This window comes from Xiphias gladius, chromosome 21 (assembly GCF_016859285.1).
Source record: "Xiphias gladius isolate SHS-SW01 ecotype Sanya breed wild chromosome 21, ASM1685928v1, whole genome shotgun sequence".
In the NCBI taxonomy this organism is placed as follows: domain Eukaryota; kingdom Metazoa; phylum Chordata; class Actinopteri; order Istiophoriformes; family Xiphiidae; genus Xiphias; species Xiphias gladius.
In genome coordinates this window covers 14,972,602-14,988,351 of record NC_053420.1, presented here as the reverse complement: position 1 = coordinate 14,988,351, position 15,750 = coordinate 14,972,602, and the positions used below count along the sequence as shown (strand labels likewise).

At 38.6% G+C, this 15,750-nt stretch overlaps 1 protein-coding gene across 1 annotated transcript; it reads left to right on the top strand.

The window, feature by feature from the left end:
- Positions 1-2,505: 2,505 nt before the first annotated feature.
- LOC120807449 (caM kinase-like vesicle-associated protein) lies at positions 2,506-14,345 on the top strand. The gene is made up of 11 exons (XM_040159504.1): positions 2,506-2,590; positions 11,156-11,279; positions 11,373-11,504; positions 12,119-12,193; positions 12,356-12,494; positions 12,636-12,756; positions 12,874-12,949; positions 13,053-13,189; positions 13,327-13,405; positions 13,532-13,619; positions 14,024-14,345. Exons 2-11 carry the CDS (start codon positions 11,185-11,187, stop codon positions 14,333-14,335), a joined length of 1,254 nt encoding a protein of 417 aa, XP_040015438.1. The 5' UTR covers positions 2,506-2,590; positions 11,156-11,184; the 3' UTR covers positions 14,336-14,345.
- Positions 14,346-15,750: the final 1,405 nt, after the last annotated feature.

Below are 15,750 nucleotides of genomic sequence, written 5' to 3'. Positions count from 1 at the left end.
CTGTCTTAATGCTGTCATGCTATGTCTATCATGTTATGTGTCTCTGGGATTCAGGGCTGTCTGAAACAAACCTCCCCACCTCCTCACTACTATTGGTGAATAAATTCTTTTGTTCTACCGTCGCTACTGTGTCCTTAGGGTTATTTTTATATTTCCAAGCGTGCTTTTAGCTTTGAGCATTTGTCTGTCCCCCTTTAAATTCAGGTTTCACACCGCAGGTTGATGTAAGGCAGACTCTTTTTAGACTTAAACTTACAGCTGACATTGAGGTGATTGACTCTCCCCTGCAGTGGAGGATTTAAGGAGGATTATAAACCTCCCACGCTAAAATAATGACAGTGATATAAGGGATTACAGGACTCAGATTTGTGATACAGCACAACTTGTACTGCTAAGGCAACCAGAGTTCTGGAGAGCCATGTGATACCAAGCATCAGAAAAGAGTGAGAGTAGGTGGTTTTGTGGGTAGGTGGGGAGCAGGTTAAAGATGTTCCACTGCTCTCTTTTCTGTTATCCCAATGGTCTTTTAGCGGCATTACTCATTTTAGGAAATAAACACTCCTGTTACATAAGCCAATGCTGCAGAGTCTGCCTACCACCTAAATTCCTGCAGATCCTCTGTATACCTGTACATAATTGCAAAGTAGTACCAATGGTCAGATCAGTTTTCTCTTGAAACTCCTTAGCTTCTTTAGCACAGAGAGCTCTGTATAAACATTAGAGATTTATGTGGTAGCAAGGTAACTTCATTGGTTTTAAATACAAATGTAAACAAAATGAAATCCATGTGTTTCCTTCATCTTGCCTCCAAAAGTGTCTGTTTTCAAAGCAAAAATGTTGATCTTAATGGGAATCATTAAAACTGCTGGGACAAGGCAAACACGGGAAAAAATGTTATCTAACAGGAATTTTAACAGAACAGTCAGTGGAGAGGATGAGGATATCACATGCTCTAAGAGTGTGCTGACCGATAAGGTGTAAATATTGTTTCTGCCTCACGTCACCACACTTCCGGGGGCTTGAGCCTTATACTTACATCACCTGATACAAACAGAAAACTACTACTTAGGTTTTTCCACAGGTTAATGCTTTATGTCATGTATCAGCTCTGCAGAACGATACAGCCCATGCGCTACTAATCTGTTATTACTTACATTACTGCCAATAATTTTCGATTGATGCTTTGGACGTGCTTTTTCATTCCCTCCAAGCAGCCCTGGATTCTGCTTATTTCAGTGAAGTCTGACAATCAGCTAGCAGAGACTTGAACTTAAATCCAGCCCATATTTCATGCTCTCTAGGATCCATTCAAACACTTCGAGAAGATCTCCCTTGTCTTTAAAGATAGCATTGTTGTTGGCACACACCCCAGTAAAGCAGGTGAGTGATTCTGAGATCTTTTGGTTCGCTCAAGTTTTGTCTTAGTCGATCACTGTGGGATTTTTGCCTCTCCACGGATTCGGCGTTTCACACTTTGAAGAGGCCCACATCAGTCGAGAGTGGAGCTGCATTCTGCAGTGCTGTGCTGAGATGTCAGCGGAGTTGTCTACCATCAGTGTATGTGTCTACATGTTCTTGCCCACTAGTGCATTATGTAAGGTCAATCAAGCTGTGCTGAGCAGTGTTTCCAAACACTCCTGTAGTGTCCTGCGAGCCTTTAATAATACTGTGTCTGTTCATCTTATGAGATTCAACTTTTATTATAAATATGTATCGTTATTGGGTGTTTGGAGTCTTGCATGAAAGCACAAGCTTTAATCCCAGTTCATCTAAAAAAAAAAAAAAACAAGGTGTGTACCATCCAGTCTTTTCTCTCACACGCTCTCATTAAATAAAACTTTGAAAAATCTGTAATATGAAAGGGAAGGAAAGGCTGCCAATAATATCAAAACAATTACTGCAACTGATGTTAAAAAGACAAAAGACAGTGAGCAAACAAACCCAATGGACTGCACATTGCTGTCTTCTCTATAGGAGGAGATCAGAGATGGAGATTGTGAATGTGCAGTGACTAAGTTGTTTGGAGAGATGGGAGAAGCAAGTTCTCGTGCTCGTTAAACGACTGGCACCAACTTCCGGAGGGACTTGGGGGGGAAAAAATCGTTTGACCCAACTGTTTCCTTTCTAGTGCAAGACAGCTGATGTCCAGCCCTCAGCTGAGCACTACGAACATCACTGTTACAAGTCCTAAAAATGATGATACTGTTATGAAAACATTTGCTGCACTGATGCACACACACTCACACACACACACATACACACAGACGAACGCATGCACGCACACACTTACTTTATAGTCGTCCACCGTGCATTTCACACACACACACACACACACACACACACACACACACACACACTTCATCTCCTTCCTGCATCATAGACGGCTGTTACCATCACACGTTCACGTAATACTCCCGTGAACAAGCTGACTCGCTGGGAAATGCTCGAGGATCTTAAACCTCTCTGACAGCACACTGGCTGTAAAAATCTGTGGACTCATCCAAAGAAAACTGAAGCCGCACCTGGAACATACTCCAATATTAAGACGGGGGTTTGGATCATTGGCCATTACCCTTTTACTTAATTGAAGGTAAGTGAGCGCAGTTTGCGTAATCTTTGGTTTACCGTCATATAATTGCAAGCCACTGCTGTCAAAAACGCCAGAAGTGAAGAATGTGAAGGAATGTTCTCCGAGATTCATCATTCAGTAATTGCCTCCTTTGACCACCCATCACACTAACACAGAGGACACACCGTTTGTTTCTGAAACTTTTGCGGCATTCAGACATGTTGTTTGGATTATGAGACGTGCCCGCCTGATCTGAGAAACCTGCAGGAGAGTTTTCATGCGATGTGTTCAGCTGCAACATCAGTCCAACCTCGGTGATGCGCAAATACAGTAGAAACTGTGAGGACGCTTGAGCAGTGAGGCAGTCAGTAAATTTCCAGGGTATAATCGGCGAAACCTGGTTTGCTTACGCAGTTTGCACTTTCTACTCATTAGGAGCAGCTCCGCATTTTCATTCACAATATAAGCTTTATACTTGGAGTTCATAGACTGAAACTGCGCTTCAGATTCACATGAGCCATGCCCGTGTTGCACTCAGACTGCAGCACTCCTTGAGTTCACATTTTCACAGTCTCGTCGGTGTCCCTGCCTACTTGTCATTGTTTGTCAACATTTCACACCCAGCAATCTTGTGGTTGCAATACCCACTCACTTGCTAATGCGTAAAACCGCCCACCTCTTACGCCCCACAAAGAGGGCAGGTGCTTGTGCTCTACAGAATAAATCATACAGGTGTGTGGACCTCCTTGCAAGGATTGCAGTGTAGATTTCATTTCAGCATTGGTGGAATGGATTTTGATCAAGCCAAGGGCATCGCACGAGCAGCTGTAAACTGTACACAAAAAGTTTGAGAAACCCTGCACAGCCAATTGATTTGGTACAGAAAACAGTAGACTTATATGGTGGTGCAATGATAAGGGATCTTGTGTTGGAGCCATGTAAGAGCAGAACACATTTTGTGGAGGGTTTATAGACACAACATTATCCAATGGGATAGATTTATGGCTATTGTATGAATGGCTTACATTTAACAATGAAACAAAATCTAAGCTTTACAGATATACAAAATGCTGCTGCATGAATCAGTGCTTTTCAGAAATACTGCCACACACCATCTTATTTTTTGTATTGGCAAGGTATAGTTTCTCTCTTCCCTTACGCCTAGATGGCTTGCTCTGAGAAACAGTGAACTATTTCTCATTGAATAGCATGTTTAAAATACTTATTTGAATAGAGTTCAAACATTTTGTTTATGTAACAGGCTTCATGCTGCATTGAATATGTTACCTGTGTCATGGTGTGTTTCATTGGGCATTCAGCCATAGTAAATGAAGTCAAAGTAGCTGTCAGACAACTGGGACACACGCTGTTCTCAGATTAGGGTGGTAAGATGAATATTAATTTTATTATTTTTTATAATGATTAGTTTGATTGATATTCTGGTGGATTTTGGTTTGTAAACTCAGAATTTAAGATCGGCAAATGGAGTTTCAGTCACACGAAGTGGCATTGTTCTTGGGCAGTAATGCCGATGAGTACGCAGGGAGCTATTCTGTACAGACAGTACCATGGTGCATACTGTAGCTCTTGGTATCCATGGCAACAAAACAACATCAGAAGAAACTGGTCAGATGAGCTAGTGAAGCCTGAAGAAGAGATGAATGGTAGGCCTAATGCATAACAGAGCTAAGCACTAAAGAAGAATGATTCATAATCATCAATATTTCCTTCACCCTTTGTTTGTTTCTGATATAAAGTCCTTGAAAACTGAAAGTGCAAAAGTGGTCTTTGTGTTCCCAGCTAGCACGAATGACATTTAGCTCTTAAATGAGACATTACAGGATTTAAAATTTGGCCCAGACATCATCACCACCATCTGCCCCCTGTCACCAAGCCTTTCCCTTTGAAGAGGCTCGACTGTGGCCAAATCCACGGCTCTCTCTGGCCCACTGCCACTGTCTGCCATGACTTTGACCGCCAAACCTGAGTTGCAAAATAGCAACATAAAAAATGACTTATTTGAAAAAAGGCCCCCTTGTGAGGAGTCTTGTTTCTAATATGTAGTACAGAGACCTTAGTGGCAAAATAGATTTCTACTCTTAAAAGCTACAGACCTTAACAAATTAAAGGAAAAACCTGAATCAATGAGTGGAGAATAGCAAATGCAGATGCCTCTGCACAGGGCGGGAGGGTTCACCGAATGGTTTGATGAGTATGAAAATGATGTGAATTTTATGTTATGACCTTCACAGTCACCAGATCTTGACCCAGTTGAACACCTATGGGAGATTTTGGACCGACGTGTTAGACAGCGCTCTCCGTCACCATCATCAAAACACTGAATAAGGGAATTTCTTTTGGAAGAATGGTGTTGCATCCCTCCAGTAGAGTTCCAGGGACTTGGAGAATGAATGTCAATGAGCATTGAAGCTGTTCTGGAGGCTGTTCTGGTGTCTTTGTAAGGTGGCCCAGCACCTTACAAAGACACTTTATGTTAGTTTTTCCTTCATTTGGTCACCCGTCTGTAGATCTTCATCCAGTGATTTAACAGATAATTGAAATTGACATGGACTGTGGTTCCCAGTGTCCCCAAATTGCTATCAGAAGATATCCACTGACAAAGTTTGCTAGTAGAACCTACAACAAACTGTTACAAGGCACCATCCAGTTTTCATCTTTTCATCTTCGCTGGTCAGCACGACTCAGTAGAAGTATGGATTATGGCTTCTAGTATGTTTGCCTTTGCATTAATAATTATATAAGAATCTCACACTTTTATGACCTCACACTTCAGGGTGTTGACCATGAACGTAATTAATTAAAATATCAATTCCAATATGGTAGTAGATTTATTCCACCAAGTTATGAGTTTGGGCTTTTAAAACGTTAAAAGTAAAATTTAGCATTTCTGTTGGGTCGATCAGTGATGTGTAACTAAATGCCAGAACACAAATCCAAAATACATCAACCCTTCAGGAATTTGGAGTAGGAGTGTCTGAAATATTTTAAACATATTCTACCTTCAGTTATAATGTTCCACTTTGGCCAGGCAGTGTACCTCTGTCACAGGTGGAACACTGTTTAGTTGAAAAATTGATGTAAATCTGATGTAGAAAATTTGAGTTGTGTTCTTGAATCTCATCAGAACATAGTCCCAAAATGCATAATGTTTAGAACATGATACTGAGATGCCTCATATTTCCAATTTGTGTTAAAACTGCACCCGCAGAGTTTGAGAGGTGTGAGAGTTAAACACATTTTTCAAAACAGTGTAGTTCTGCTACAGCTGGAACATACTGTAGTGTAAAGATGCACCATCGATCCTTATTTAAAATTAGACCTGTGGTGGGTGTCTGAGGTCTCATCTGAGCTATCACACTTTTACAGGTGAATGAATGAATGAATGAATGAATGATAGACTTACATCATTTAGGTATTTAAGCCATCATAATGTTTTTGCACCTCAAATCAAATCAAATCAAATCAAATCAAATATAATATCATATAAAATTCAAGGCGTATAGTGTATTTTTGAGCGGTAAACCATAGTCCAGTTGGTAATGTAATCCTATGTGTAATTTATTCTCCATCCATAATAAGGAGACCGGCCAAGTATGATGAGATGACAGCTTTATGACCCTCCAGTTTCAGTAAACAACAGAAACCAAATTGGTCCTTAGTTTGTTGTTATGTTGTGAGTGTGGCTATAAGTGCCTTCAACAACTGATTTGAACCCTGATATCCATGGCAGTGTGCAAAGTGCCCCCACTTTATTTATTTTTTTCATTAAACCATGCAGTAAATAATCATTTTAAAAATAGTATAAAAAATTACATTACTGAGATATTGAAGGACTCATTCAGTCTTTCATTTATTTCAATATGACTCTAGGGCTTATAGGTTGTATATTATGGCCCATGTTAAACAAAAGAATCTAAACTAAAAATTTTTTACCTTTACCTACTTTATGCTACTGGAAAAGTAATTTGACACAGATTTGAAAAGTGTTTATCAAATGCATCAGCTCTGCCTTTGTCATTATCCCCCAAGGGTGTCCACAGTCAAATTGCCTCAGTGCTGAGCTCTGTGACAGTCTGAATTTGAAAGAGCACTTAAATTCCCATTAATGAATAACACTTCATTCAGATCTTTGAAAAGGCAAACATAAAGACATCTGATTCAGCAGTAATAGAGTGCCTTCTATCTTTTTCTTCTTCTGGTGAAGGAGAACAGTCTTTTATCTGCAAGACTGCCCTGAAAAGGGGGAAAAACAAGTGCAAACAAAAGTGTTTAGTGCGCTGTGATTCAAGCTTCCGAGAAGAGGCGTGGGGATCTATGACTTATTTTGAGGTGTAATGATTAAGTTAAATGGTCTTACATCAGCCTGGCCCCTTAACTCTGCTTAGTTGTGCGCAGTATTGTTTGTGAGGTGGCTGTTGGTGGTGGGGTTATTTCGAGACAGAAATTGAGGCCACCAAAGTGTACCAAAGAGGCCCATTCTACACAAGATGAAATTCTGTTTTCCTGAGAGTCTGGTCAGTTGTGACGTGATACATTTGACGTTAATTTTTTTAAATAATATGATGAAGGGAAGATTTTGTTCAAGCCATTTCAAAAGTGACGATGTATCAGAAGATGAATTTGATTGAGTACATCTTGCAAAAAAACATTTGAAAGTGTTTAGACATGTCAAAATGATTATAAATGTGTATGTTTTTTCACTTGTATACATCATCTGTGAACCTGTTATCATCTGGATGAGCATCATGGCAAAGGATTGAGGCATGTATGCAGTCGTATGAGTCTAGATGAGTGCCAGGAAACACTGATGGTGAGTCTGGCTATTGTTGTTGCAGGATTCATGCAGAGGAGGTGATTTAACTGAAGTATATCACCCAAGCGCTCATCATACTCACTCAATGGTAAACTCACAGCCCTCCCCTTTAGGACAAAGCAGGGTAGCATGCTATTGTATGCTGCATTTTGATCAAGAAAATGGCAAACTGAAATATGTAATCTATTGGGCTAGAGTGCTGCAGTAAGAGACGGGCTCTGCGTTTGAGTAGTTTACAACGTTCTCCGCCTTCCTTCAATCCCCCTTAGGGAAAAGGTTCCTTTACTTGTGCGTACCTCTGGAAAAAAACACAGCCCTAAGTAAAATCATTATCTGGGATGGATTTAAACAATAAAAATGATGGTTGAATAGAAGAGACTTGATCCCTTTGGCCACTCAGAGTTGACCACCAAATGTACTTTAACAAGATTAAAACAAGTCTGGCTCAGTGAGAGGGTGGCATGTGCTTGACTACATAAAGTAATAGGGACGTAGAAAAGCTGGTAATTTGTGCTGGCAATATCACACAGCGTAGTTAATGTAACTTTGTCATTAAAATGTCAATACGTTGTCGGTTTAGCTTGTGTGTAAAAATCCAAACTATAGAACCATTTTTACCAAGGAATGTGAGCTTTATGATCGACAAACATTCAAGGTGTAATGGTACGGAAAAACTAGACCTCACCTGCTCAGATACTACCATACAAGCCAACATCATCCTGGACCACTTCGGGTTAATCCTTACTATTCTATTATATTAAAGATCACATAATCTAAGTTAGTGTTAGTATTTTATCCAGCATCTTCCTTATACTGACGGAGCTAGCTTCCTGGTTAGTAATTCTGTAAACTCAAGAATGACTAGCGCTTGCCGGTCACTTTTTAAAACTCTTTCTTTTGCAGTAACCCAAACGATATTACTGTCAGTGACCTTCTGCACATATCAGGCCATGCTGAGAACTTTAGGTAATAACAAGGGCAGCTTGTTATTCTTGTTATTGTTGGCTTCAGGTCCACTCCTTTCAGTGAGGAGAGGCCACTCATCTATTACCATTGCTGTACTCATATTCAAAATTTTTCTTCTTATTTTACTTTAGCGCAAAGCTAAAGTTGCATAAAAAAAATCGCTGTTGTTCTTTTGCATCAACACATCATAAGAAAGTTGGAGCAGTTAGTGTCGGTGTCTGACATATAGGAAAGGGTAAACTTATCAATGTCAAATGATTACTCACGTAACATGCTGAGGGTATACTTTATAATGGCTACTGTTGGTGAACTAATGCGACTGAAAAATGTATAAAGTAGAAGTATGTAAAAACCAACATAAAAAGGCCAGTTCATAGACTTGTTAAATATCAAAGTACACGTTTTTTTGTTTTTTCTTTTCTTTTCTGGCATTTTGGCCTTTATCTGATATAGTGACAGTAGATACAGTAGAGGTAAAGGCAGGAAATGCAGAGAGAGAAAAAGACGGGTACGACATTCAACCAAAGGTCATGTAACCACTATCTGTCTGTAGGACAGTATGAGGTAAAGAAGACCTGCTACACAGCTACTTCAGTTCCCTGTCAGTGTATAGGGCTGTGTCCAAATGGATCAGAAACATAGTCCCCTTGTTAACAGTAGCAAACTTTATACACAGCCTACTGTCTTCAGCTAAAGGGCTCCGTCTTGATACAATCTGCTTGTAAGTAACAAATGGAAATTAAACATATTCCTGGACAACCCTCTTAACATGTGCATTCTTCAGATTCAGTTTTTTTCAGATTTTTACGATTATTCGTTGTACCACAGATTTTACTGGGTGCTATAGCCGGGAGAAATCTCTGCCTCTGATAGGGTCTTGACTGAGGCTCCAGACAGCACCTCAGTCAGAATTTCTCTACTCCCACTGTTCTGTGCTGGCTGCCATTTCTACTGTAAGCCCTGCCAAAAAACCTGAGTCTGTGTTCCATACAAGCATCCTCTGTCCCCAGTAAAAATTTAGCTGCTAGTGGTGGATAGTATTGTAGTTCTTTTGTGCAGCTGAAGTGATTCAAGTCACCCGGATTTAAAGCTGTATATAATTATTTAGGTATGTAATTCCAGTTCTGCAGTTAAAGGCTCAGCTACTACTTTTACGACTAGCTACTTAACTAAAAACACGTCACTAAGTCACTAAACAAAGTGGACATTTAATTCCAAACAACACTTAATGCAACACAAAGATGTATGTTGCTCAGAAAAACATATTATAGAGCATTGTCCAGCGTCAGATAAACCGATGTCCATGATCTCCAATTTTCATTGTAAAAAAAGCACCAGGGTTATGTAGCCAGGCTGTGAAACTGGTGTAGAAATGTGTTGAAAGACTTCATGGGGGGGAATTTCATTTATTGGGCTTTTTGTTGGCTACTTTTAGAAATATTATATTTTGTGCAGTGATTTATCCTGCAGTTTTGCGTTACCTTGGTCACGTATTTGATAATTTAAGATACAGCTTGGGTGATATGATGATATACATATATTAAGAGATTATAATAATTTGTCCGCCATCAGTGATTTTGCCTAATACTGTTTACACCACAGTATCATCCCTTTAACATCTCTGGCTGTATAGTCCTTTGTGGGCAATGTTGCAAATCAATGAGCAGAACTACATTGCCGCAATACTGCTTTTTTTTTTTTTTAATTTTTGCATCAATGTGATGATGACTTTCTCAAGAGATTAATAAGAAACTTTACTTTTTCTAAATTATACTATATCTAAAATGTCATACACTGTGATGGAGGGTTTTATCCGAAAATCGATCACCTCAACTGTCAAGGCAGATGAATCCAAATTGTAGCACTTGTTTTACTTGTGTTCCAGATAATCTATCTATCTTAATTGTACTGTATTAATCACAAAATCTATTATGTGAGTTTGTGATAATGTATATACTATAATATTGGATATTTGCTATAATTTGAATTTGAAATGTACCTCAGTGTATGTAAATGCTGCAATCTAGTCTGAAAACAGTCAGCATTTGATTATGACTACGGGTAGGTACAATTTCATCCTTAACCTTTTAGTCAGAAATTTAAACACTACACTCTTTTACAGTTGTTCCTCCAGAGGTGGCGAGATAATAGCTTTCTCAACCTTCAAGAGTCTTTCAAAATATATAAAAAAAAGGGGACAAAGGTACAGCTACAGTACAGGGTCCATCTGAACATTCTTTAAGGTTAAAAGCAGACGGATGAATAATGCTGCTACTGTTGCTGCAGTACAGAGCTGAATCACTGCAGAGCAAAGAAACAAGTCTGGCAGTCTGACAGAGTTCAGTGAGGAAGATTATGTTAATTTTTATATTGTTGAAATTTGAAATTATTTGCTCCCACAAGCTCAGTTAGACTTACCTGTTCTTGGATACATGACCAAAAAGGTTTCAGAGAAAGAAATAATCATGTTTCGAAACTGCACCCTACAAATGTGTGCATTGATTTACTGCATTCATTTTGTGTTAAGTACCATCACTGTTCAGCAATTTCTTACATTTATATTGTTGTCGTTAATGAGTTTTTTTCTCTGTAAAACAACTTGTACAGCAATTTTTTGACCACAATACATTTACAGTAACATTGTTTTATGTCATTCATTAATGAGACTACAGATACAGGTGCTCACTTGTGTTCAGATCCACCTTGTACTGTGGAGATCATGTCCTCTATCAAAATGATCCTGTACTGTTTAGGCAAATGTAACATGTTGCATATTGTTGTTGCAGGACATTCCCTGGCTAGGGCACGAGCTGCCATGCCATTTGGTTGTCTGACACTTGGGGAGAAGAAGGATTACAACAATCCCTCAGAGGTGACCGACAAATATGACCTTGGACAAATGGTTAAATCGTGAGTACATACATGTTGTATCTTAAGTTTAGAAATGCTTTAAGAAAACAGGTCAAAATGTGATATCTGTTCCCTTTCCTGTCTCCTTCACAGAGAGGAGTTTTGTGAGATGTTTCGGGCAAAGGATAGGAACACCCTGAAAATGTACACCTGTAAGAAGTTCCACAAAAAGGACGGAAGGAAAGTGAGGAAAGCTGCTAAGAATGAGATAATGATCTTAAAGATGTAAGTGAAGTTTTATGCTCCTCATTATAGAGCTCACATGTCTGAGCAACTTTCCTGGCACTGAGACTAAGTGCAATCACAAATGATCAGCAAAATTCTTTCTTAATGTCAAGCCAAGGATAAAGCAAAGTGTGGCGCCAAAGCTCAAAAAACAACATGCTGAAGTTTTCAATAGTAGTAGATTTAGTAAAGATTTGGTTATTCCTCTGTGAAATAGATCTCTACTGCCGTCCAAAAACTACTAAATACACATCAATGAGCCACAATGATGCACTGGATGACATATTCCTTTATTACCACAAACATAGGAGCCATAGTTTGATTTTGAGTCTATCCCACATACACTGTCCTGCTGACATAAGTACTGATCAGCACACAAAGTCCACAATTGAGAATATTACTATGATGCTGCAGTCACAATTTTCAAAGGATGTGAAAACATTTCAATTAAGAGTTATCAGTTTTACTTGTCCTGTCCTGAATGTCTGGCATGGAGGCTGGGTAGCTGCCTCGTACTACTTATTGACTCTATTTATGGCTCATTTTAACCACACCTGCATCCATCCATTCTCCCCCTCCTATTATTCTCTTTCCCCTTTTCCTGCTTTTCAAAGGGTAAAACATCATAACATCCTCCAGCTGGTTGATGCTTTTGAAACTAAGAAAGAGTACTTCCTTTTTCTGGAGCTGTGAGTATTGTTTGAGGCACTTGAGAGAAATGTTGGCTCAGGCTGGTGAGCACTGTACTTCTTCAACTCGTATAAAAATGTTTTATTCAAGATGTGAAAATGTTTTACATTTCTGTCATCAACAAGTGACATGTATTTAATTTGGATGTCTCATCTCTTCAGCGCTACAGGCAGAGAGGTCTTTGACTGGATCTTAGATCAAGGCTACTACTCGGAGAGGGACACCAGCAATGTTATGAGGCAGGTGTTGGAAGCTGTAGCTTACCTGCACTCTCTGAAAATTGTCCACAGAAATCTGAAGGTATATTACACTGCTGACACCTAGTGAAAAACAGCAGCATTTCACCACGGGCCAATAACTGCCCTTTACCGATACGAAATACTCTACATCCAGATCATATGCTTGCCAATTTCATAAATGTTTGTTTGTTTACTTATGCAGCTGGAGAACTTGGTGTACTTTAATCGTCTGAAGAACTCAAAAATTGTTATCAGTGACTTTCAGTTGGCAAAACTGGAAAATGGACTCATTAAGGACCCATGTGGGACTCCAGAATATCTTGGTAAATAAGTTAATTTGATAGGTTCAAAATCATACAGTAAGAGGATATGCTATAGCTTTAGTTAGTCTAAAGCTACAGCATATCATCAGGATACTTAAAGCTTGTTCCTGCTCTCAGCTCCTGAGGTGGTTGGGAGGCAGAGATATGGAAGACCTGTAGACTGTTGGGCCATAGGTGTCATCATGTATATACTGTAAGTACCCAGTAGTGTGCTCACAAATATACTATTTTCTTAAGTATATTTTTCAACAAAACACATCATGTCCTGTCGTGTTCTTATTTTGCTAACTCAATAGTTTGTCTGGGAACCCTCCTTTCTATGATGATGCTGATGAAGACGACTCTGACAATCGGGATAAGAACCTTTTCCTAAAGATTTTGTCAGGGGACTTTGAATTTGATTCACCATACTGGGATGACATTTCAGATTCTGGTAAGAGATAATCAATCGATTAACCAAATTGTATCAATGCAATTGTACTAATTGTACTAATGTCACAGAAAATGTATTCAAGATCTGATATTGCAAACAAAAGTTCACTGTTGGTATTATTTTCCTTTGTTTTACAGCCAAAAACTTAGTGGCATCTTTGATGGAAGTTGACCAAGATCAGCGATTGATTGCACAGGAAGCTATTGCCCATGAATGGTAAAAAATAAAGCTTATCAAATATAAACGGTCCCACCACACAACTGGAGTTGTGAACCTTGTTGTGTAGGTAACACATATCTAATAATGTGCTGGAAAGAAATGCTCTCTTGTTACTTCCCATAGGATTTCTGGAAATGCTGCCTCAGACAAGAACATCAAGGATGGTGTTTGTGCACAAATAGAAAAGAACTTTGCCAAAGCCAAGTGGAAGGTATTACTTCTCATATATCTTAATACATTTATATATTTGAAATATTCTGGATTTGTTACACTCTGCTTATAAGATGTAGTGTTTTTTTCCATAATATAACCACTATTTTTAAACTGAATAAATATTAATATACATACTAGCATTCACTGTTAGTAACAACTATGACAACTAAAATCAAGTGCAGTAACAACTGTATGTTTATCCATACATTGCCTTATGGTTCTTCCCACCAACAGAATTGACTTCTCATTTCTAAATTGTCAAAAAAACATATTTATATATCCCTGCAATAGCTCTCAATTCGACTTAATTACTGTTTAAAACTGTTTTCAAACTTTCATTTATAGTGTTTGTATGCTATTAGCATTTTTTTTTTACCTGCCTAACTTTTTTTTTTCTAACAGAAAGCTGTTAGAGTGACCACCCTGATGAAGAGGCTTAGAGCGTCTGAGCAGGCTGATTCTGGGGCCTCCGGTCCTGCTGTAGGGGCTGCAGCTGACCTTAACGCACCAAGCGACGCTCCTGCTCTTCCAGCTGGCAGCAGCGACAGTGTAGCTGCCAGCATAAAAGCTGCCCTTAGCGAAAAGGCTCCGGACACACAGACTGCCATCATCTCCGCACTCTCCCCGCTCAGTACAGCCAGGCAGGACGAGCAGCCTCGGGCACGGTGCAATGGCGATGTTCCCCAAATGTTGCCACAGAGGAAGGGAGATTAGGCATCAATCAAATAAAAGAAGAGGACCATTGCTAGCCAACAAGCACATGTGCAGTACAGCCAACAAATTTGGCATGATGATCCCATGTCTATGCTGTTTGACTATCCCCCAGTTTGCAGAATTATTACACAACACCATGTATTTCATCTTCTTTGCCTTCTGTACCGATTGGTCTATTGAATAGTGTTCTCCATTCTCCCTCGTTATTTTATGTACAAGTCCCTTTAAAGCTTGGTGCAAAGTAGCTCCTCTGTTGTTCCCTTTTCCCTAAGAACTGTAAAAACTCATAGTGTAATTCAGTAAAATCAACTCATCTCTATCCACCTGCTCATTGTATATAGATGTTTTAGTCTGTTTCAACAAGTTGCTAGTTTTTAGCTTCAGAACTTACAATCCTGAGTTCATATCTTGTGACTTAAAATTATGAGTTGAAAGATTTAGTAAATTGATCATATCAAAGTTTATTTAAAAAAATAAATGAAATTTATTTTAGCTTGAATGGATCATAAGACAATTTATGATTAAAAAATATTAATCAATTTTTTCAATTTATGATTGAAAAAATTATTTTAGCTATGCTTCAAAATTATATGATACTTTGAGGACAGTCCCTAAAACGTTTTTATAGTGAAAGACTATGTAACAATCAGATACAAATCACAATTTGTCCATTCAACTTGACACCCTGACAAGATATCCTCTGGTTTATCTTCCTTGCAGTACAACTTCAGACAACTTAGAATTTTAAGGCAGCAAGAAAGTATTTTTAAGTTAAAGTGCCTTAACATTTGTTGCAGTAATGTACTGAAATGTTTCAAAAGAAACAACTTGATTTTAATTGCTTACTGACTTCCTTGACATGTTTTAGCTGTTTTCCTTTGCTCCTCTGTTTAGTCTTACGCTGCTGTATTGATACTTGTGTTCTGTCCTCTTCACACTTCATTTAAAACACAGAAAACTAGATTTAGAGCATTCTATGTGGAGTGATGTTTTAACTGTTGTTGTTGTGTCGTCACTTGTAATTAGTAAATTCAGAGTTTATAGCTGAGTCCATATACTGTACCACTATGTATATTTGCATTATATATATGCGTATTTTTTATTTACATGTGTATTTAGCAACATTTAGCTGAGCTAATGGGTTGCTACAATGCTTGTGAATGAATAAAATGAGCAATACTAATGTTGCTGAAACTGTGATGTTTTTTTCAAGTTGTCAAGTTGTTATATGCTTTTTTAACTACTTTTTTCAGTATTTAAAAAAGAACACGATTACATTTTTCAGAATGAATACTGGTCAACACAGAGGCTTCAAGAGGAGATATTTGACATTTGAGGGCTCAATAAAATTACCATGCAGTATCATTGTCAGAGGATGTAAAACCAAGATTTTTAGTAATTAATTTCAAATAACA